This window comes from Gopherus flavomarginatus, chromosome 19 (genome assembly GCF_025201925.1).
Source record: "Gopherus flavomarginatus isolate rGopFla2 chromosome 19, rGopFla2.mat.asm, whole genome shotgun sequence".
NCBI lineage: Eukaryota > Metazoa > Chordata > Testudines > Testudinidae > Gopherus > Gopherus flavomarginatus.
This window is the reverse complement of record NC_066635.1, coordinates 9,614,864-9,639,393: the sequence shown is the minus strand read 5'-3', so window position 1 is coordinate 9,639,393 and position 24,530 is coordinate 9,614,864. Positions and strand designations below refer to the sequence as shown.

General features: G+C 43.7%; 2 protein-coding genes across 17 annotated transcripts in view; both read right to left on the bottom strand.

The window, feature by feature from the left end:
• The window catches only part of GTF2I (general transcription factor IIi), an 80,450-nt gene extending 79,852 nt beyond the window's left edge, over nt 1-598 (bottom strand). For all 8 annotated transcript variants that reach the window (XM_050929443.1, XM_050929442.1, XM_050929447.1 and 5 more), the window contains exon 1: nt 336-598. The gene's annotated coding sequence lies outside the window, so the exon portion shown is untranslated. The remainder of the gene's footprint in view (nt 1-335) is intronic.
• A 20,026-nt stretch (nt 599-20,624) lies between these two features.
• The window catches only part of GTF2IRD1 (GTF2I repeat domain containing 1), a 168,068-nt gene continuing 164,162 nt past the window's right edge, over nt 20,625-24,530 (bottom strand). For all 9 annotated transcript variants that reach the window (XM_050929457.1, XM_050929458.1, XM_050929451.1 and 6 more), the window contains 3 exons: nt 23,128-23,165; nt 22,066-22,202; nt 20,625-20,870 (listed from right to left, as the gene is read on the bottom strand). In XM_050929457.1, the coding sequence (XP_050785414.1) occupies nt 20,802-20,870; nt 22,066-22,202; nt 23,128-23,165 (244 nt within the window). In that variant the 3' untranslated portion in view covers nt 20,625-20,801. The remainder of the gene's footprint in view (nt 20,871-22,065; nt 22,203-23,127; nt 23,166-24,530) is intronic.

Sequence of the window (24,530 nt, the reverse complement as noted above, 5' to 3'; positions counted from 1 at the left end):
GGATGAGAGCCACACACTCCGCCCTGGGAATAGTGACCAGGGAAGGAAGACTGTGGGTTACACACACACAGACGGGGAATGGTGACCCGGTGGCCCCGGGGGCGGGGGGATGTGAGTCACACACACACACGGAATAGCGACGGGGGAGGCGTTACCCCCTCACACACGGGGAATAGCGACCGGGGGGGGTGAGTCCCCCCCAGGGAACAGTGAGGGGGATATGAGTCACACACGGGGAACAGGGAGAGGGATATGAGTCACCCCCACTCCCACGGGGAACAGCGACCAGGGCGGGGGAACACCCCCAGGGACCGCTCGGCCCGGCTCTCACTCACTGGCTGGCCGCCGCCGGGATCAGGGCAGCCTGGGTCTTGGTGAAGCTTAGCGAGGAGTCGCCGCCGCCGCCGCCTCAGCGTGGCCAAGCTAATCCCAGCTCACAGCAGGCGCTTCCCGGCTCGGCTCGGCCCGTCCCCGCGGCCTCTTCGCGACTCGTCGTTCTCCCGGCAGGGGCTCGGTGACCGCGTCCGCTGGGGCGCCGGCCGGGCCTGGTCCCCTCACACAGTCGTTCACCCTGAACCCAGAACCGATGTAAGGGGGGGCGGGGGGGAGTTTTTTGTTCGAGGAAAGCCATTTGCGCAGGCGCACAGGCCGCGGCGCCTGCCGGGTGTTGCGGTTCGGCGGCCCCGTCCGTTCACGCGCTGGGCAGCGGCAGACTGGCAGGCGGGCGGACTACAACTCCCAGCGTGCCCCGCGCTGGAGAAACGCTGCCGCGGCGGCGGCGGCGCGAGGGAAGGGAGCGAGAAAGCAGCGCTGGCCTCTCAGGCAGGCGGGGAGGAGGAACATGGCTGTGCGGCCAGCCTGGGCGCTCGGGGAAGCTGCGGGCCCCGCCGGCGCCGGGCGGCACCTGCGCGGGAGACGTTAAACGGCCCTGTGCCGCCCTCTCCCCCACCGCCCTCCTGGAGCCTGGGAGCCCCTGCGGGAAAACCAGCTCGGGAGCAGGAGGCTGGGCAAGACTAGGCCTCAGAGCAGGCCCTGGCCGCCCTCCATTTCCTCAGGCCTCCCCCTGGACATGCTCTTCTGGGTGAAAACCAAATCAGCTGCCCGGGTTCTCCGCTGGCTTCCAGCCACACCCCCACCCCACTCAGCACCCTCACACACTCCTCAAACAAACACGCAAAAGGAAGAGGGGAAGAGGCCAAGGACACACCGCTGGCCAGTACCTGATCCATGGAGACGCCTGCTTTGCATCCCTGACAGGATGGGTCCTCTACTTTCACATCACAACAGACAAATTACACATTGGTGCATGGATCAGCTGAATGCCACTGCTGCAAAAAGTAATAGGGAAAGACATAGACCCACAGTGCCACTTGCTACATGATCCATACGTTATCTTGAGGATGTGGCGTTGGATCACTGGAACGGTGTACTCGGATGTTGTATGACAAAAGACAAATTACGCATTACTTTTATCAGCTAATTTCACTACCTTCCAGCCCAAAAAATGAGATGTGTACAGAGCGATAACTAAACTGGGATCCCAAGCTCAGGCCAATCCCAAAACATCTTGTGGGGAAAATGAGATAGGGCCCCACATTTCTCTCAACAGGCCTGTGTACACATTTAAACACATATGCTACTGTTTGCTCTCCAATACCTATCTTGGCTATGCAGGTGTTGTAAAACAGAACAGAATTGTGCTCGCTCATCCATGCTGACCGACCCTCCTAGCTGCCCAAGATGCCATTGGATTGCAAAGTTATTCTGGAAAATCAACAAACATTAGCTTACATTGTGTATTTTCAGCAAACAGCCTACAGTGTCAGTGTTCTGCAAAAGCCACAGTGGAAGGTGAAAATAATTTCATGCCAATAAATGATCATGTTTCTTGTTAAAATTAACAGCTTTACAGTCTGCTTATCTAGACTTATATAAGCACAACAAACAACTAGTATAAAAATAGTTCCTTTCCTTGCTGTAATAATCTAAGCACATATTACATTTCCCCACTTGTGCTCAGTATAATGAAGCCATATATTAGGCCCAGTTTAGCTGATCATGGTAAGGCCAATTTTTACTCATCATCTTACTACACTGTAGTTAGAGCTGCTTGGAGAGTGGAATTTCCATTCCACAGGAAATTCTGACATTTCAAAATTTGTTTTTGTACAGAATCAGAATGAAAATTTCAAGCAAAATTAAATAATTTGGGACCTTCTGACATTTCATGTTGATAATGTTCGTTGAAAAAAAGTCAAAACATTTCATAAAGACATGTTTAGACTTTTATATGAAAACGTTAACTATAATGTTATATACAATTAGATCTAAATAATAAAATGAATATTTTCATATAAAAGTAAAAACAAAAGTAACTGAAATGATAAAGTTCAAATTAAATGTTTTACCTTATATAAATGTTTCAACATCAAAATAAAAAAAATCAAAACAATTAATTTCATTTTTTCCCTCTCAAAAATTGTGTGTCATGGTCCCACAAAACATTTAAATTCTGATAAACATAGCATTTATTTACGGAAAACCTCATCTGTTGAAGTTTTTTTATCCAGCTCTACTTTTTTTCTTAAATAAACTGAAAATGTGGCAAGAAACGTACAGATACAGCTAAGACAAATACTTTCTAACCTCAGCAGTAGTCATAGTTTTTTGCTACCCTTTTTTGGTAGCTTTCCCTATAATTCTGTATGTTGTTAGATATTTGTACCAACAATGAGTTGTCAATGCAATAACCACTGAAAATATTTTAAAATAAATCAATATTGGCACTTTTACATGGCTTCATCTGTTCCATGTGCACTGTGCACAAACCTGCATTCCTTACTCACGTTAAATGCCTATTGAAGTCAACAGGATATTTTTCACCTGAGCAAGAAATGGAAGATCAGTCCCATTAATTATCTGTGTTTCAGAATCCTTACCAGGTATATCCTGCACCTTGCCTCTGTAGCTATGAAGTGCCCCTGGCAGCAAAACTGGGATGCTTTTGCTGCACAGCATGGTGGAAACATGGGGATGCTAGCTGAAAACCCTGGCTGCTTCTTGCACATCAACACGTAGGGGGCATGATCATCTGCTTTTAATATGTGAAGGGCTGTTCTAAAGATGACGGGGACCACTTGTTCACCATGTCCCCTGAAGGTAGCACAAGTAGTAATGGGCTTAATCTGCAGCAAGGAAGATTTAAGTTAGATATTAGGAAAAACTTCCTAACTGTAAGGATAGTTAAGCGCTGAAATAGGCTTCCAAGGGAGGTTTTGGAATTCCAGTCATTGAAGGTTTTTAAGAACATGTTAGACAAACACTGGTCAGGCATGGTCTAGGTTTATTTGGCCCTGCCTCACTGCAGGGAGCTGGGCTTGATCTCGCAAGGACACTTCCAGCCCTACATTGCTATAATAAACTACTTTTAACTCTTTTTTAAACTGACTAGATTTCAAGTTGATGATGTGTCTTTGAAAACCATTTTAAAAACATATTTGAAAATACTTCCCTTTTTTCACTTACTCACCAGACTTGTGAACAGTAAAATTATATTACTTTCTCCTCAAAAATATGTAATATTTGCCTTGGAATTGTGTAAATGTTAGGCTGACTTTACTAGAAAGCTTTGTATCAATACATGTGATGAGTCATATATTTAAGAACCACAAAACTAAACATAATTAGGGTATGTGTAATTAACATTGTACTTAGATTTTCTCTGAGTAAATCTCAACACACTATCTGTGTAGAATTTTCACTTCTGGTTCTTATCTCTTTAGCGCAGGGCTGACTAAACTCCCCAAGATCTAAAGGGTTTTGTTGGGGAGGGTTATTTCAGAAGGGATATGGGAGAAGAGACGAGTTATGCTTGAAGACTGCATTCCTGGGTAGAATGCAACCAGACCCCTTATTGATATAAATGCTCCCCTCTCAATGTTCCAGTTAATTCCTTCTTAACTGTGATTGCAGAAGGCGCTTCCTGTAGAACATTGTGCTTCATTGGCCATTGCTCCAGACTTCACCAGATCTTAATAATACTTGTTGAGTAGTCTTTTCCTGTTATGGCTTTGTCTTCAGTCAAGTCCAAAGGGTTTTGCTAAATGTTGCCTCCTATTTTTCTTGGTGGTTTGGCTGCAGTACTCACTACGTAGCTTTTTTCTTCCTCATCTTTCCATGTTCTCTAGGACATAGGACATCTGCCAGTTTCCACCATTGATTTCGGTCTTGTGTTAGTCTGTTCAGGCTTCGGCTTCTTTACTGTTCTTCATAATGTTTTTTCTAGATCGCCCTCTTTTTCTCTTCCCAGGTGATGTCTTGCTGTGGACGTCATGTTGGTGGCATCCATAAAGCATGTCCTAAATACGTCCATTGTCATCATCTTACTATATTTGATGCTTTTGATTGGTTTGGTCTATTTAGAATTTGTGATGTTGCAAGAAACTTTTTCCAATGGACTCTGAAAATCTTCTGCGGGCATTTACTTTGGAACGAGTTGATTTTCTTACCAATTTTTGTAGATTTCCATATCTCTGCCCCATAAAAGAGGACAGAAATGATGCTGGTGTTATGAATTTGTATTTATGTCACAGCCAATCATGGTACTTTTCCAAATCTTTTCAAGTTTATGAAAGCTGTTTGCTGCTTTTGATATGTGTTGCTTGACATCTAGCTTGGTGTCACCATCATCACTGCACATTGACTCCTGGGTTAGGTAAAATGATTTATTTCTTTTAGAGTTTCTTTGTCCATTCTAATGATAACTTTGGGGATATTGATAGCTATATATTTTTGTCTTCCCCTTGTTGATGAACAAACCAAATTTATTTTGCTATATCTGCCAAAAGCTGGGTCTTTTCTTCCATTAAATGATGTGTTGTCAGACAAGGTCACCCAATTGTGCTTTATCATTTGCCCATAAAATGCTTAGGTTGCCTTCTGCGATTAGTTTCCTCATGACGTAGTCAGTAGCCAGCACAAACAATAGTGGGGACATAATATACCCTTGCCTTATTCTAGTTGTCACTGCAAACCACTGGTGATGTTATCACCATCTCCAATGGCACATTCAGCATTATTTCTTATGGACCAGAATGTAGGCAGTCTTGCCTAGTGATCAGAATGGGAGTCAGATCTAGTGGGCAGAGCAGGTATCCAAGTTGGGGAATGAAGCTGAGGATTAGCACCAGAGTCAACTGCCAATAGAGGATCAAGCCAGAGTCAGAAGACAGAGGCTGGGGCTGGAACCAGGACTGGTAACTAGTGGTTGGCGGTAGAGGAACTGGAGGAGAGGCAAGAAGCAGGTGCAGGGCAGGAACACAGTGGGAACAGCAGCGAAGGCAGGGTTGACACAGCAGCAAGGAGCAGAGAAGAACAGAGTTGGGTGCAGGAAGCAGGATCCAATGCAGCCACAACAGGGGATCATCTCGTTGCTCAGACAACTTGCTGCAGCCTTCTTCTGATTGCTCCCCTGGGCAATGCCTTGGCTGAGGCTATAGTCCTACTAGCTTCTCAGCCCGCCCTGGTTTCAACAGACAGTGGGTGGAGGCCAGGATGTAAAGGCTATCTAGGAACTCACTGGCCAGGTTCAAGACCTGGGACATCATACAGATTGTTTATTATTCTAATTATTTTTGCTGGTATTCCATAATATGCCATAATTTTCCAAAGACTGTCTCTGTGTACACTGTCAGAACCCTTCTAGAAGTCTATAACATTTATCACAAGAGTTGCTTGCCACTCCACACTTTATTTAATATGTATGAGAACAACAATTTTGTCTGTACATTATCTCAGTGGTCTAAAACCTGCTCAGTTCTAAGTTGAAGGTCTGTTTGTTTTTTGATATGTTCTAGGATTCTGCTGCATGTGCTTGTTCCAGACACAGAGTAATGTGATTCTTTTCCAATTATTGCAGTTGGAAAGGGCACCCTCCTTTGGCAGGTTGGCTCTAATGCTTCTATTGCACTGTGCTGGGTTGTCTTCTTCATTCCATATTCTATCCAAAAACACAAGAAAAGGCTGGAAGGCTGTTTCATTACTTGCTTCAAGCAGCTCCCTAATAAAGTTATCCTCTCCAGCTGCCTTTCCATTTTTTATTTTACCGATGGATTTTCTAACTTCTTCCATTGTAATAGCTCCTAAATCAATATCAATCGATACATCTTCATCACATAGTTCTAGTAGTGCACTTGGGCTTGGTCTATTTAGAACAGCCCGAAAACATTCTGTCAGTCTTTTCCTATGTTGTTCTTCTATACTGAGTTTTTCCATTGCCTCTTTAATTGGGCCTCCTGTACTGCTGAAGTCTCCTGTTAGCTATTTGATTGTCTCATACAAGTTTGCAAAGTCCTCTTTTTGGCTAGCATTTTTATCAATATATCTCCTTTCTCTCTTCTAGCACTTTCTTTTACCTCTCTGTCTAGAGCTCTGTATTTCCTTTGCCACGTGTTTGTCTCTTCATGTCTAAGCATTCATGTGCTTTTGCTTTACACTTTTTCTCTTTTTCATTACCTCACAAGTAGCATAGCTAATCCATTCTTTCCTTTTAGATTTTTCTTGTTATTAGAACTGTCTTTGCACTTTTTTGATAGCACTTTCTGACGTTTTCCCACAGAGTATCAATGTCTTGGTTTTCTAATGGCGTTAACTGAAGAACATTGAACCTGTGAAATGCATGTTTGTTTTAGGGCTCTTAAGTGTGCGCGGTTTGTGCATGGTCTTTTCACCTTTTTCATCCTCTTTAACTTGATCATCAGTTGAGCAATACAAAGATTATGGTCATTTGCTAACATCTGCTTCCCTGTACACACGTACATCTGCCAACAAGCTGCAAAACATTCTTGAAATGCAGAAGTGAGAGCCATATGGTTCTTTGTAATACCATCTGGGGAGTTCTATGTCACTACGGATTTCTTTATGAGGAAATATTGTTCCACCTATCATTAGGTTATTCATACTGCAAATTTCTACCAATCATTCATTGTTTTGGTTCAGCTCCAAACCCCTGCCACGCCGGCCCACAACTTTATCCAAGCTATCATGGTTATTTCCTTCCTTACCATTAAAATCCCTCTACATTCTAGGGGGAAATATTTTGCATAATATTCATTAGAGGATTGTTTTAGTAGATATTAAAATCTAAAAATGTGTTTATTCTAAAGCAAACAACATTGTTACTCATCTCTTTTACTAATCTGGGATTACTTAATTTGGTTGAGGAAAAAATACAACTGTTTTAACTATTAAGATTAAGAACCAATTGTATGTCACTAAGCAATCAAATGTGTTAAATCATTTTTTAAATCAAATCCTACCCAAAACTGCAGGTCTGTCCCAGGAATCCCATGGATCTGAGGGCAGAATCAAGCTTCCTGTTTGTAGTGAAGCTCTTGGCCTCTTCTTGTTCAAATCTCCCCGTGAGGATGATCTGTGAAAACCTCCTACCCTAAAGCACTACAACCCTTTAAAAAACACTGTAGACTAATGAAGAAAACAACCTCCCCCCTGCCTCCCCTTCCAGCTAAGTCAATGCTCCACTACGTGATCACCTGCATACTTTTTTTTTTAAAGATGTTGGCCCAGATTTTTAAAAGTTGTTAGGCATTGCTCTGCTCAGAACTGCAACACATAACTGAATTAGAAGCCTAAAGTCTTGTCTAGTGAATAATTAGTCTGTGGCAAACTGAGGTGTGAATCTATCTGGCACTAACCTGCTGCGATCTAAGTGTCCGTGTGCATTCTGCTGATGCGTTTTAACAGTTTAGGCGCTTTGATCTAGTCCTTTTTCAAAGATGAATAAATGCATTAAAGAGGGTCAAAGCACATTAACACTTAGGAACGAAAAATTAAATGCACAACTACAAAATGGGGACTAACTGGGTAGGCAGCAGTACCACTGGAAAGGATCTGGGGTTTATAGTGAATCATAAATGGAATCTGAATCAACAGTGTGATGCAGTTGCTAGAAACGCTATTATCAGGAATGTCTTCTGTAAGATTACAATCACCCTGCTCTACTCAGGACTGGTGAAGCCTTATCTCGAGTACTGTGTCCAGTTTTGGGTGCTGTACTTTAGGAAATATGTGGACAAACTAGAGAGTCCAGAGGCAAGCAACGATAATTATAAAAGGTTTAGAAAACGTGACCTATGAGGAAAGGTTAAAAAGACTGGACATGTTTAGTCTTGAGAACTGGTGACTGTGTGGAGACCTGATAAGTCTTCAAATATGTTAAGGGCTTATATAAAGAGGATGGTGATCAATTGTTCACCATGTCCACTGAAGGTATCACAAAAAATAATCAGCTTAATATGCAGCAAGGGAGAATTAGGTTAGATATTGGGGAAAACTTTCTAACTGTAAGAGTACTTAAGCTCCGGAACAGGCTTCCAAGGGAGGTAGTGGAATCCCATCATTGAAGGTTTTTAAGCAAAGGTTAGACACATACCTGTCAGGGATGGTCTAGGTTTACTTGGTCCTGCTTCAGTGCAGGTGGTGGACTAGATGACCTCTCAAGGTCCCTTCCAACCCTGCATTTCAACGACCCTATGAAAGATAAAACACCCTCAGGGCCAGGAGTATCTGAAAATTGTGAATCTGTCCAGGAAAGGGTAGATGGACTTCTCACTAGATGAGTACTTCCAGCCCTCACTTCTTCTAGTTAATCACCTCTGCCAACCTGCATCACCTTTGCCTTTTCTGAGCTGCATTTCTGCCCCAATCTCAACCGGCATTGGTAAGGCAAGGAAACCAGCTACAATACCACTGCATACTCAGATCCACGTGTCCATTATCATCAAAAAATGAGACAGTCTTTGCGGCAAAACTGTTACCCCAACAGGCCTCTGCCTTCCTTCTCAACAGTGTGTTAAGCCGGACCCATGGCTGATGTGTTCATACTCAATGATCCTCAGTGTTGGAGCCTTCAGCCCTCCACACAATTATTCCTATTATGGCATCTGAAATGGGAGTATCAGGAGCAAATTTCATGAGTATTGTTTTATTCCCTTCACTTCCTTAACTAATTAGTAGGACTGTTGATTAATCACAGTTAACTCAGACAATTAACTCAAAAAATTGTGATAAAAAAATTAATCATGATTGCAGTTTTAATCACATTGTTAAATAGAATATCAATTGAAATTTATTAAATATTTTGGATGTTTTTCTATATTTTCAAATATATTGATTTAAACTACAACAGAATAAAGTGTGCAGTGCTCACTTTATATTACTATTTTTGATTGCAAATATTTGCAGTCAAAATGAGAAAAACAGTATTTTTCAATTCACTTCATACAAGTACTTTAGAGCAATCTCTTTATTGTGAAAGTGCAACTTACTAATGTAGACATTTTGGTTACATAACTGCACTCAAAAACAAAACAATACAAAACTTTAGCGCCTGCAAGTCCACTCAGTCCTACTTCTTGTTCTGCCAATTATTAAGACAAATAAGTTTGTTTACATTTACAGGGGATAATGCTGCCCGTTTATTTACAATATCACCAGAAAGTGAGAACAGGCATTCTCATGGGACATTTGCAGCTGACATTACAAGGTATTTACGTGCCAGATATGCTAAACATTGGTATGCCCCTTCATGCTTTGGCCACCATTCCATAGGACATGCTTCCATGCTGATGACACGTGTTAAAAAAATAGTGCATTAATTAAATTTGTGACTCAACTCTTTGGGAAAGAATTGTATGTCTCTGGATGATGACTCAGCATATGTTGTTTGTTTTAAGAACATTTTTGCTGCATATTTGACAAAACGCAAAGAAGGTACCAATGAGAGATTTCTAAAGATAGCTATAGCACTTGACCCAAGGTCTCAGAATCTGAAGTGCCATCCAACATCTGAGAGGGATGAGGTGTGGAGCATGCTGTCAGAAGGCTTAAAATAGGAACACTCTGATACTGAAACTACAGAACCTAAACCGCTAAAAAAGAAAATCAGTCGTCTGGTGGTGGCATCTGACTCGGACGATGAAAATGAACATGTGTCGGTCTGCACTGCTTTGGATTGTTATTGAGCAGAACCCATCAACAGCATGGATGCATGTCCTCTGGAATAGTAGTTCAGGCATGGAGGGACATATGAATCTTTAGTGCATCTGGCATGTAAATATCTTGTGACGCCAGCTACAACAGTACTTTGAGAACACCTGTTCTCACTTTCAGGTGACATTGTGAACCCCATAGGCGCTGACTCCATGGGTGCTCCGGGGCTGGAGCACCCATGGGGGAAAAAGATGGTGGGTGATGAGCACCCACTGGCAGCCCCTCTAGCAGCTCCCCCGCAACCTCCAGTGCCGCCCATCCACCATGAACAGCAGTTTTGTGGCATGCAGGAGGCTGGACTGGGGGGAAGGGGGAGGAGTGAGGACTCAGTGCACTCAGGGGAGGGGGAAGAACTGCGTGGGAAGAGGCAGAGTGGGCGCAGGAAGAGGCAGGGTGTGGGTTGCGCCTAGGGTGGAGCCGGGGGTTAAGCACCCCCCCCCCGGCACTTTGAAAAGTCAGCACCTGTGGCAGGCACAGCATTATCTCCTGCAAATGTAAACAAACTTGTTTGTCTGAGCAATTGGCTGAACAAGAAGTAGGAATCAGTGGACTTGTAGTTTTGCATTGTTTTGTTTTTTAGTGCAGTTATGTAACCAAAATATCTATTGTGAAAGGGCAACTTACAAATGTAAAGAGATTGCCCTAGAATACTTGTATGATGTGAATTGAAAAATACTGTTTCTTTTCTCATTTTTACAGTGCAAATATTTGTAATAAAAATAAATATAAATATAAAGTGAGCACTGTACACTTTGTATTCTGTGTTATAATTGAAATCAATATACTTGAAAATGTAGAAAACATCTACAAATATGTAAATAGATATGTGTGATTAATTGTCCGATTACTTTTTTAAATCACAATTTTTGTAATTGCCTTTTAAAACAAAAACAAAAACAACAGCCCTGCTAATTAGTACTCCTGAGCCTTCTCAGCTGTAAAGCCAGTAGGGAACTGTTTAGCTAAAGGATTTCTTTTATACATCTTCGGTTAAATCTAGCAGTTGGAGATGTGAAGCTTTTGCTTATTTCCTAAAGGTCTTTGGGTCTGTAAATCAATGAGACATATAGAGAAAGGGAGTGGGCCTGGGAGTCAAGAGACGGGTTGTATTCCCAGGTCTGCCATGAGCTTAGTTTGTAGCCGTGGGGTAGGCAGTTACATGACCCATGCCTCAGTTTCCTCTTCTCTTAAAGGGTAATAATAAATAATACTTCAGCTCCCAGGAATGTTCAGAGCCTTAGGGTGTTAGGCTTTTCAAAGTGCTCTGACATTCTTGGAGGGAAAATGCTCTGGGAGTGCCAGTTAAAAACTCATGTATTTGTGACGTGTCTCATTTCACTCCAGTATAAACACTGTATTATTAGTTGAGTGTTTTTATACATTTCCAAAACTCACTGCTTTCCCCCAACATAGTAAAACCTTTACAATCTGCACCCAAGAGGTGGGATGTAATTCACCTGCTTAGAGACGACCTGTACAAGGCAGTGCAGTACTGCCACTCCCGCCCTCCATAAGGATGGGCATGAGGTGGGCAGTGTGGAGTCCCTTCACATACCCCATTGCTCTGCAGAGTGGGGCTCAGTGTTAGCTCTGAACAGACTGGCAAGGGTTGCTGTTACGGGTAGGAATTGTGAAAGGGCTGACCCTGCTATTTCAGCCCCTAATGAGGCATACAGTCCATCCCATAAGCTAGAATAGCTGCCACAGAGGGTGAACTCCATCCCCTTTGGCCTCTGGAGGAGCCCCAATTACTCAGGCTTTGTGGGAGGAGGGGTGAATTTCACCTGTCGTCGTTTTCCATGCTATTAATAGACGGTCCCGTTAAGGTGATAGCTGGAACTTGGGAGATGCAGATTCAATTCCTTGCTCTACCACAGAATTCTTGCATAAACACAGACAAGTCACTTACCCCAGATCTTCAACGTATTTAGGTGCCAAACTCCTACTGATTTCACTCTAGGCTTTAGCTTCTTTGGCTCAGGTAATTAGGTATCTAAACCACAGATTTAGGTGCATAAGACCCAGTTTTGGCTACATTGTGATCTACAAAATTCCTGATGAACACTAAGTGCCTAACTTCACTCCATGCCTAAATTTTCAGTGTAAAAGTTCCCTCGGCACCTAAGTTTCTGCCACTGAGCCTGCGCACCGCTATGTCGCTCTAGGTGTCTGGGCACTTATCCCTCACCAAAGCCCCCGAGTGATCCACAAACCAGGGAAGAGAGATGTTAGGCTGCCTAAGTCACGTGCGGAGCTCAATGGGGTAGGCTTTGCTAAGGGGCAGCCTGCTGGACTGGATCCCATTCTAAATCTGCCGGCTGGGAGCCAGTGGTAGAACTTCCACACCACAGTTCTTAGTTCTATCCTTTTTCTTTGGTTCCTCGGCATTGCATTGTATTAAGTGAGTGTCAGTTAAAAACTCATGTATTTGTGACGCGTCTTATTTCACTCCAGTATAAACACCGTATTATTAGTTAAGTATTTTACCCCAAGAGTTAGAGCACTCATCTGGGATGGGGAAGACCCAGCTTCAGTTCCTCCCTCTCTGCGAGAGCGGGAGCTGGGATTTAAACAAATCCACCTCTCAGGAGCATGCTCTCCCCAGTCCCCAGATTGGAGTTCTGATGCAGAGGGCTCCCTCAGTCCCTCCTATTGAAGTTGTTCCACTGTGGAGAAATAATGACAGAGTGACTGGAGCCGGAGGACTGGACCCTGAGTCTTCCACCTCCCAGGTGGGCACCCTAATCACTGACCCCAGTCTTTCTTACTCTCACAGTCACTCACTCTCCTCTCTCTGTCCCAGTGACTGTTCCACTGTGGATAAAAACCTACATCACTCCTGTTCGTGGATCTCCAGCAGAGCTATGCGTCTCTCTGCAGCCGGGTCTTACGCACCTATCTCAGAGACGGGCAGAGCTTAGCAGACACCCCCGTTCTTGGCAGCTCCCATTGGCTAGCTTAGGCAGCTCCCCACCTAGCATGCTGGCTTTGGCAGCTTGCAACTCTCTCGCCCCATTCATTGTATAGGGAGCCTAGGCACCTTGCTCAACCTATAGGGGGTCACAGTGGTGTTCCCGTGATTTTCTAGATACATATCTAAGACAGATAGATCAGTGCTACTAAAAATCCAGCACAGATGGGGAATTATTCCCTTCTATTACTGCAGGCCTAGCTTAAGGGTTGTGCTGCCTGCCAATCAGGCACCTAGAGAGACAAGCCAGGTGAGGTAATCTTTCATTGGCCACCTTCTGTTTGTGAGAGAGACAAGCTTTTAAGCTAATTAGATACCTAGCTATCCAAGTAACATCCATTGCAGGCCCAATAACTGACCGCCTGGGGAGGGAGCCCATTTTAAAAATCTGGCCTAGGTTCTCCAAAGCCTGGGACACATAGGCTAGAACCGTGCAACCCAACTAGAAGTGGCGGGTGGCAAAAAAAATGGGACCCCATTGGGCTCAGTCAGCTCTTCTGCTCCTGCCCATAGGGTCCACCATACTACAGCGGCTGGGTGCCCTACTCCTGCTGGCCACCGCCTCATTGCACTGTGGAGTGAGCGTCCTGAGGACTCGCAGGGCCTCTCACTCTGCAGTGCACACAGAGCAAAGCACAGGGCAGAGGCTGGCAGGAGCAGGGTACCCATCCACTGTCACACACAGCCACTTCTGTGCCGACCCCAAGGCTAGAACAGCCTACCCCCCAGGCAGGAGGTGGCAGCACTGGTGCGGACTTAAGTTCAGTAAGGAGGGTTGGGTTGGAAAACTACTTGGTTTTCTTGGACTTGGCTCAAGCTGGGCGAGCTCGGGCCCAGTTCAGATCTGGGTTGGGCCTAAAAAGTAGGCCTGAGCAGACCTCTAATCAGGACACCCTTGGGAACTGGGTATCCAGCCCTTCCCTCCCCCCAGCAGCTTTAAAATCTAGTCTCTAAGGATCATGAAATCATTTGACTGTAACAAATAACCCCCTCTGGGTTGTTGCCTGCCTTTTTGAGGCGTGCCAGTCTCATCGTTTTAATAAACCCCATCCAAAATACTTCAATGATGGGTCACACAGATCCATCCCATTGTTCAATGTCACAAAAAATACCTGCGCAAATGGTGTTAGAAGGTTGGTATTAAAGTGCGACAGTTTAATTCAGCTGCATCAATCTGCCTTCGTACCCCATGGAACTGTTAATTTGAACGGAGGCAGCTGTTTAATATATTCACTTAAGAAATGATTTAGATGCTCCACTGGTAGTGTCCTCCTGGGACACTAGAAAAGAAAACATACGTACATCACCTGCTGCAGTCAAACCAGGTTTGCTGCTGAAACCATTTTCTCAGATGATTTAAACAAAGTGAACTGTGAAGCCCAGCCCTCCCTTAATACAATGCAATGCTGAGGAACCAAAGAAAAGGGGTAGAACTAGGAACACCACATATGTGTTAATGTCACGCTGGTCTCTGCAGAAGGGCTCTTCTCCACTCTTCTTGCTGTACAATACAGCCTATTAACATAAAATGGAGGTGTGTATATATCATATATATTATATACACACACACCCGTTAACATAAAATGTAGGTGTGGGTGTACACATACACACAAAGAGAGAAACATACCTCCAAGTTAAGCATGGGGATGCCAGTCACTTGTAATTCACAGCGTTCTCCATTGGTATCTTGCTACAGATGATATAATGGGCATGTTCATCATTAGGTTCATCACTGAGACAACTCACCCAAGAGAGGAAAACAAGCTGCCTGACTCCCCAAAGTCTTCCACAGTGTGCAGTATTTGCATCTGGGCAGCGTGGGTGGAAAACGTCATCACCCAACCAGAGAAGCAGCATTTTACACGCCAGTGATTGCACACAAGGTGCAAAGCAATGGAGAATCAGCCTCAAGGAAGATATGCGGCTTCAAAATGGCCCGCTAAACCCAGGGTTGTGAGTTCAATCCTTAAGGGGGCCATTTGGGGATTGGTCCTGCTTTGAGCAGGGGGTTGGACTAGATGATCTCTTGAGGTCCCTTCCAACTCTGATATTCTATGAAATATGTGATAAAATATCCTTAATATTTTAAACTCCACTTGTTGGGCTAGATCCTCAGCTAGTGTAAATTGGTGTAGCTCCAGTGGGGTCGTAGGAGATGGGCCAATCTTCACCAGCTGAGAAAAAAGAAATGGATGGTTTTGAAGACCACACAACTTTCTGAAATTGTGAAATACTTAAAACCTGAACATGGGCTATCTAAAAACTGTGCTGACCAGCTGCTGCCACCTCATGGAAACCTTTGAAAAGTAGTCTGGTCTGCTGAGAAAGAGGGAAAAAGTCAGTACACAAGCAATAATTTCTGTATTTCTCTTCTTTCAATTATTATTAGTGGATTCCCTTGTATGACAAAAGATCCCTGGGCCCAAGACTCCATTGCTCTGCCGCTGTGCAGTCATTTACACCAGTGCAAAATGGGGCAAAATATTACCAGTTCAGAATGGGAGCAATTTACACCCAATTGGTGCTGGTTTAAATGGCCACACAACCTGGCATAAATGGAGAATCAGACTCTATGGTCCAGATCCTCACTGGTATTAGGCACATAACTCCCATTGCAATCAATCGGTGTTAGGCACCTAAATACCTTTCAGGATCTGGACCTATATTTCATAATCATTCACGGGTCCCTGCTCCTGATCACTTGAACTCACAAACCTCTGTTTTACACTAGCGCTATTGGTTGCTGTGGAAATAACTGGTTAGATTCTGACTTTAAGCATAGCCTTAAGCAAGGAGTGGTATGTAGGCTTCCCCAATGTAGCAGTTTGTGCTTCAAGCTGGGTCCGGATGAGGGTTTAATGGGTGATGTAAGCAAGGAGTGGTATGTAGGCTTCCCCATTGCAGTAGTTTGTGCTTCAAGCCGGGTCCGGATGAGGGTTTAATGGGTGATGTAAATATGTGTTAGCTGACATGAGCTAACCAACACCTTCCAGCAGCTCAGTGTAGACAAGGCACACTGTCTTGAACCTGCGCTAACATGGCTGAGTTAAAACCTAGCCTTCAACTCGGCCCAGCTTAGCCCATGTTAGAATCTATATTAGAATCTACATGCTATTGAGTAACATGCAACTGATGTTCGTCACTTTGTTTAATATGCCACTGGAAGGTGCCCAGATACTACTTACATAAGAACTTATGCAGAACAGAATAGATTTTGACTGCAATTGTGACTTAAATCAACCCTTACTCTCTTTTGATTTAGTTTCATTCTTCAAGAAAACTGAAGGAACAAGACTCATCCGGTTCTAATAACCCAACCAACTGAAAATTCTCATTGGTTTCTTAGCAGTTTCCTAGGTGTTTGCCATATTATCTCAGCGAGAAAGCAAGATTTCTTTGCTGTATCCAGCCAGCAGCTTGAGTCTCTCAAGAGGTTGTTGACAAACTCATTTCACTGAAATGTTTTGCAAAGTGTTTTCTCACAAATGGATTCTGGGTTCTGAATAAAAGCCCAGATGCTGTTTATGCTGATTCTCCAGTGTCTCAGTATGCTATATTTTAAAAATGATTTGAATCAAAGCTCTCATTCTTTAATTAAACTTCATTTAGCTGCCATCTGTCTGAGATTAAAATGGTTTCATGTTTTGCAACTCTTAATGAGGATTGTTATTGGATTTGTAGACACACATACACACAACAACATCAAACTCTTTCAAAAGTAATGAATGAGAAATGTGGCTGAAGTGTTAGGATCCGCATCTTCAGTGTTCTAATTGCAATGGAAGAGATTCCACTCGGTATGTCATCACGTATAGACAAAAGCCGTGTGTAAAAATACACTACAAATAAAAAGATCAAGATTATGGAAATTGCTGGAATTATATCTGACTGTAAACACCAATAAAGCAATCATCACCACTTTTTCCAAAGGGCAAAAGGTTAGAATTCACTTTTCAAATGCCTCCACGTTCCAGAATAACACAAAGCATAATGATGGACATTTTCTAAGTAAGGCATATTTTCAGTGGGGACTGAGATCCTGTAGACTTCATTGGAAATTATTGGTGTTCGTCACTTCTAAAAATAAAGTTAGTAGTAGTATATCGCAGTAGCAGCTAATAAGCCTCAGCCAAGATCAGGACCTCATTGCACTGGGAGCTGTACATACTCATAATAAGACAACAGTCTTTGTTCCAAAGGATCTACAATCTAAATAGACAAGACAGACATTCTCATACTATCCTCATTTTAAAGACCAGGAATTGAGGCTGAGAAAGAGCAAATGGTGTGGCCAGGGTCACAAAGGAAATTGTGAAATATCATGAAACTGAGTCCAGACCTCCTGGCTCCCAGTCCAGTGCCTGAACCACAAGACCATCCTTCCTCCCAGCAAGCCACTTTTATTTAGAGCTTCCTAAGCCTCAGGCACCCAGTTTCTGGTACCCAAGTGATAAATTATTGGTCCCCTAGCCTACTGCTGCATACCTGTGATATTCTTGTATTTCCTTCTGTCTAATCAAATGAAGGAGGAAGTAACAGGGGAAAAGAAATGTTGGTGGAGATAAAAAAAGAAGGTAGGAATTGTTCATTTAAAATGTATTTAATGTGAAGAACTCCTTCTGAGAGGCACTTCCATTGGGAGCAATTCCAAAAGGATACAGCTTGGAAGCAGAAAGAGGGCAGCAGCTTCACTTTCAGCTTTTCAGCTTCTGAATAATCTATGACAGGATAAGTGTACATTGAATATATGACTAAGCACATCCCAGGATGAGGCCCTTGGGTCCTAGGCAGAAATTACTAGTAAAATTATTTTGTTCCTTCCTTGTAGCCCAGGTAAAAGAGGTAACACAGAGTCTTCATTGTCATCCTCTTCCCATTTCACCTCAGGCACGCAATTACAGTAATTGCATGCATGGGAAGTGCATCCATTCTGGTGGATGTAGCCCTCCGGGGACAAAGGAGTATTTGAATCATGGCCCTGGGTTGAGGGGTCCCTTTGCAGAAGCACTGTAATTCTGAACAGACACAGAAGCGAGGCATGGCCATAAGGTTGACTGGAGATCGGCCCATGACAAGGCCATTTCCTGATTCCCTGTGTGATTCCTCCCTGGTAATCAAGAAAGGCTTGAAAGGGGAAACCTTTATGATTCCATTACAGTTTTTGGACCAAATTCCTCTCTAGTATAACTCTGACACCTGTTTATCCTAATTAACTCCACTGATTCAATGTAACCCTTGCCTTTTAATACAAGTAATTAAGGCCCCATGAACTATGCGGTACACTAGACCTAAATTCTGCAAACAGCACCACCCCACGTATGCAAAGAACAGCAAGGAAATCTGTGGAAAAAACTTGGAATGATGCAGTAAAGCTTACTTTATTATAAAGATGCAGTAATCTTCAGTTTTACTAAGCTGAATTTTTAAAATGGAACAGTCACAATGTCATTAATCCATCTTTATTAGCAGGCACCTAGATGGCTTGCTTTGATTCAACAATACATTTCAGAAAAGGAAATTAATTTTGTGTGTGAAATTATTTTTTCTAATGGGCGATATTGTGGGTTTGGGTGGCAGCCAGATGGAAGACTTGAAATGTAGGTGTTGGCTCTTCTGGTGTGAAGCTGAGCTTCTATTTGGGCTCGGTGATACAGCTCTGTGCCCTTCCTTTCGTTGTTGGCTTTGTGCCTTTTCTTGAGCTGGTGGTGGTGGAGATGGTTTTTGTTATAATTTGCGTCTAACTCAGCAGTGACTGGAGGTCAAGGAAATCCCAAGCGCTTTCAAACAATTCAAGGTATGATCAAAAATGCTTCTGTGGGAAGTGAAAAGACCAGTATTAAAGGAGGAAGATGTGAAGTCCTTGCTACAAAATGGTGGCTTAGGTCTTCCAAATACAGCAGCATATTATATTGTAAAAGAGTATTCACAACTGGCTTCTCTTCTTGGATCTGTACCTTCCTTCCTTCTTAGATATATTTAGAAGCTCTAGAAATGCAACAGTGGAAAACGCTGGCTAACCCAATAGCAAAGTATGGCAAGGATGTCTGGGTACAATGGTTTTCCAAAATTAACCCATCTTTCTTCAGTCTGGAACTATACTAACCAATCTGGGGGTTAGCTTCCTTTATTGGGAGGAATGGGAATGTGTCCGTGGCGGATTTATATCTGAAGGACCTGCCATCATTGTTGCCAAGCGGTTTTTAAGTTGAGAAGCAATCAACAGCCGAGATTTCACAGAGCGTCAAGTTATCTGCATTCATGTTTAACTACAGCACTTAAACCATCTTCTTTTAGTATTACATCTTGCCTCTTCCTCTTGGCTAGTCTCAAAGCCATAAATAATTATTCTAGTCTATTCAGGTTATTATACAGTCCTCATTGCTGTATTATCTGAGCACCTGACCTACCTTGACTATCATATCCTACTTGGGCTTTTCAAACTCTTGCCTACGTCAGTTCAAGTGCTTTGATGAGACACATTGGTCAGCTATATTAGACTGTACAACAATAATCTACAAATGAAATTGCAGCAATTTAAAATGATTTGCTGGAGTTTACTGCCAACTGGACAATGATATGTGCTGAAAGAATGGAAATGAAGGTAGTAATCTGACACGTTACTTGAAATGTCCTAATGGTAGAACTTTTTATTCAAAGGTTATAGAAAGGGTCTAGTATCATGTGTCACTACGTGAGGCAGAACAATAGTTACCTACCTGAGTTTTCTTCAAGCCATGAGACTCCAAAGCTTGTAATCCATTTTTTAAAATCACCTTGGTTAAAAAAATTGATGCTTAGGAAATGAATAAGCTCTTATGGTTTTAAAAGACTGGTCAATTTATACAGCAGAATGGCTTCATCTTATTTGTGAGCTGAGGGTGGAATTCACCCTTGTTGCACAGGGCCAGCACCAATCCTATGCACCTCTCAAATCCCAAAATTGGGCTTAATGGAATGTAAGTTAATGCTTGGGCCACGTACATGCTTTCTGCCCAGAGATGCATTTCCTCCAGGATGATTAAATTGAGGAATTCCGTGAGCTCTCGGAAGAATTTCTCTCTGATTTAAGGGACGACAGGCACGTGAGACAACTGAGGAAGTGTTGCTGAGGTAGTAATCCAGGAACCGATGGTCATACAAAGTAAGACCCCCTTAACCTGCCCTGGTGAGCTAAAGACTCCTTAAACTGGGCTTACACGTAATCTTCTACTCACCTTAAAGCTCCTGTATGCTGCTAGAGTGGTGTAAATGAGCCTGAGCATAAATGGGAATCCAGGCCCCGTTCTTTGTTTCTGTGAAGTGTTTATTCATCCATACTTCATGGTGTAATTTTGTGGCACTGTTTCAATATCAAGAAAAGGTTTTTTTGTTTTAAACTGTAGATTGAAGTCTGAAGACACCAGTGGCAAATGAAGCATGACAACCATGTGTCAAAAATCAGGGGTTCAAACTCTAGACACTACCCATTTTATTTTGGAGGTAAGGCATGATGAGATATGCAGCTGTCCATCAGAAGGTGCTCTTCTGTATTTACTTTTACCTATCATGGATTTCATCAATAGTACAAATAATAAAATAAATACTGTTAAGAGCAAGGCAACACTTTTTATTTTTATTTAAAAAGGCCTTGATGGCAGGAATATAGTGTAAAAATCACTGGAAAAACTAAAAGGCATTGATACATATTAGAATATACACTTTTTACATAAATTACATTTATTTATTTATTCTGTCATTTGAGGTTCTGATTCAGTATTGAGGTCTAATAATTAATAGGTCCTGGAATCTGGACATTTAGACCACCATAGTCTAACATGTACATGGGCCATTGCTGAAAGAAAGAGAGAGAGAAAAATGCTGTTAGGACAAAATACTCTGCAAAAACGTGCGATGATCAAGTTTCTGTCATGCTCACACACAGGCAAGACTTCCAATTTCCAAGTAAGATTTTTTTTTAAATAAGAAAATAAAACACCATAAAACCTACTCAAAATAACTTCTAAATCGATAAATATTTTTGCCTTTTAAAAAAAAAAGATGCTTGAAATAATAATTGCTAATAACTAAGGCCAGTTCCTTAGCTAGAATAGATCCATGAATCTCCACTGATGTCAGTTCTTGGTTTTACATCTGAGTTTCTACTTCAAGGAAATTTTAGCTTCACACCACTCCCAAAATATTCACCTTTTCATACATATAAAAACAAAACAAAGCGCCATCATACAACATAATGGTCAAAGCACATGGAAAGCTGTAGCACATTAACAGCGCTTCCCTGAGTTTGACAGGGCTGGTTTATGAAATAATGCAGCTGGCTATGAGTTGGGGACTTTTTTAGATCCTTCAGACGTGTGTCTGGAACCTGTGAAGTATCTTCACAGGCTGAGAACCCTGCACTCCATGACATAACCCTTGCCACAAAGTGCTCCTTGCATAGTGCTGACAGGAGCAGAAGGGTGTGGGGCGCGTGCAAGGGAGAAAGGGGACTACATTATAACTTGCTTCTCCCAGAGGCAGATCCTGGAAAGTGCTGCCATCAAGTCTATTGGAGCCGAAAGGGCTGAGAGTGCTCTGCACTTTGCAGAATTGAGTCACTGACATGGCAATGCCAAAAGAGAGCGCCATGAGGTTGCGAGGGTCAGGCATTGGAATGGCTGCTCTCTGTGGTGTGTTCGCCTTTCAAGTCATTCCCTGGCCACCACTACCTTCCCCTTGGCAACATCGGTATATCGTGAAGAAGGCTTCACTGATGGACACTGGCAGAGGCCAGCCCATGGCAGCCCTGCAGAGCATGCTGAACTGGTGGAGGGGAGATGCCAAGTGGCCTCTCTGTTCTGCTGATGAGCCAGCTCTTCCCAGAGGCAAAGCGAGCGTTCCCCTTCTTTATGAGACTGGGCGTCGCCATGCTAAATTAGGGGTTTATAGCATTTCTAGGGCCAGCGAAGGAAAGAGATGAAGGGTGGTAGGGGAAGAACCCTGAGCTAAACAGAGCTGCAATAACTTGGCTGACGTTTAGAAAGCTTTACCACAAGTGAGATCTGATTTGTTGACGATGTGGACTCCATATTGGAAGAGGAAGAAGAGGAAGATGATGATGAGGATGATATCAAGTTCCCTTCAGAGATCCTCTTCCGCTTTCGTTTGGGAACACTGTTGTCTTTTTCTGAAGGGGAGGATGGGAAAGAAATGGGTTATCTGAATGGCTGTTTCTCCAGCTTAGGAATGGAAGCAAACCCCACACTCAGACCCTTTCAAGGCCCAGGGCAAAGGACATACTGGTTTCACACAAAAGACATATCTCCAGAGGCTTTTCCCTTGCCTCCACCAGCCAGGAAAAAGAGAACACACCCCTTCCCTCTGCCCCCTGGGCCTAGCTTCCTCTTTCTTATATATCCTACTCAGCCCTGTGATAGGCAAGGACCTGTAACCCTTTCCAGGCTGCTGCTTCACCTTGTCATGGTCAGACTTGAGTTCTCTATTCACAGGATATTTCTTAGGGCATTAGAGGTCATTTAGGTCACTGTGCCCTCTGATCCATCTCCTTCCTGCTGAGAGATTGCCAACCTGGAAGCTAACGAGTGCCAGTGGCGTTGGTGAGACTTTAGTGAAACGGAGCCGCATCCAGTAGGACTTGCATTGAGAGCACGGACTCCTCGAGCACAGTACGTGATTTCATCTTTGCATAGTAAAAACAGTACTAGGGCTCAGATTTTCAAAGCCATCTTGAGGGATTTTTTCAGCAACAGCCATTAAAATTAATGAGAAAGGCATTCAAATCCCCTGGGCGACTGAAAATCTTAAGTCTAAAACTACAGCCCCCGTTTCCCTTTCACACACAGCCTCAGGAAAGCCGCTGAAGAGAAGCCAAACCTGCAAGTTTTCCTTCCTGGGTAAACCCCAGACTTTGTCTCAGGCCCCAGCTGGATGAGGAGATGGAGAGGATTAAGAAGACAAACATCAACCTAACTAGCCTGCTCTATTTTCTTTTGAACCCTGGAGTCTGGCTTCCTGTGTATTTTGTGCTGCAATCTGTATGTTTTGCTTTGCAGTTTGCTGCACTGGAAGGAGAGCTTTAGCATGGAGCTTACCTGTTTGTTTGGCCTCAGTGCATATTTCAGCAAATGGTCTGTGTAAGAAACAAGGTGGAGATTAGCGATTGTGAACGGTTAGGGCACAGATGTTCTTTATCCCTTGCATTTCTAACCATCTCCTAGTGGGGTTTCCTCTGTCTCACATGTATTTGGAGGCAGACCAGATCTTTGAGGCTGTACAAGGTCATGGGACTGTCTCCTCTGGCAGCCTGCCCAGAATACTCCCCACCTAGGGCGGAGCACACAGCAGACCGAGTCCTTGGCACAGAACGTTATTTGCCTTAAGAAAATGACCTGAAAATTGCTCATCTGGACAGCTAAGCAATTCTTTGCTTTGCTCCTTGTTGGGCTCCGGGATCACACAGCAACCTCTTGGGCACTTATCTTCCCAGTGGCCACCAGAGGGGATAAAGAGAAGAGATCAAATGTCAAGGCCAGAGAATGTGTATTTCCTGGTCATGCTCCCTCCAGCCCTGCACTGGAGCAGATGCCTGACATTTTTGCAAGCAGCATCGGGATGAAGGAGCAGAGTCCACGAGAGAAGACTGGCTCCCTCGGCAGTATTCCTGGGGCGTGCGCCCTCCTGGCACATGGGTAAGCTCCTGGCCAAGTGGGCTGAGCAAGCCCCTGACTTTGAATCCCTCCCCTTCCCCTTTGGAACAGCAGGTAGGAGAGGAGTCAGACTGCAAAACGCACTGTACAGAATGGCTCTCTTGGTACCAGCAGGACTTCAGACCCACTGCTAACAGTGTGTGGATACAGCTTTCAGCTGGCCAGGAGCCTCCAACAATAAACTGGCAGAAACCAGATCCTTCAGCATCCTTTCCATGCAGCCTCACAGGCATCAGGTCCCCCCACATAGCTCTAAGGTGGCTTCTCAGGGAAGATAAGCAGAACACATTCTAACCTCCAACTCAGAGTCCTTCCTCATCCCACACAGGTACCAACAGCTGAATCTCAGAGGACTCCTCTCCAAGCAGGAGTTCCCCAACAGCGCCTTGAGCATCTGACACTGACTATAGCATCCCCCTAAGAAAGACTCTTCTCAGCCTCTGTGAAAAACACCAGGCAAGCCCATTCTGATTGCTACAGGTTGCCACAGAAAAAACCCAGAAGGCCAGCACAGACCAAAATACTCCATAACTCAGACACCCAGACTACCCAGGATCAATCCTCTTTGGATCATCCACCCACAAATCCAGCAACGAAAGAGAGGAGGAATAGATCATCTTTCCCACCCAGCTCCCCAAGGCAGGAGAACCTTCATGGGTGAAACCAGGGCAACCAGAAGAGGAGATACATAAATGTCTGTTTACACACCTCACCTATTCAATATAGTGTTAAAGAGAGAAGTTAGTACTCTACACATCCAGCCTGAAACCACTCCAGAACCAGAGACA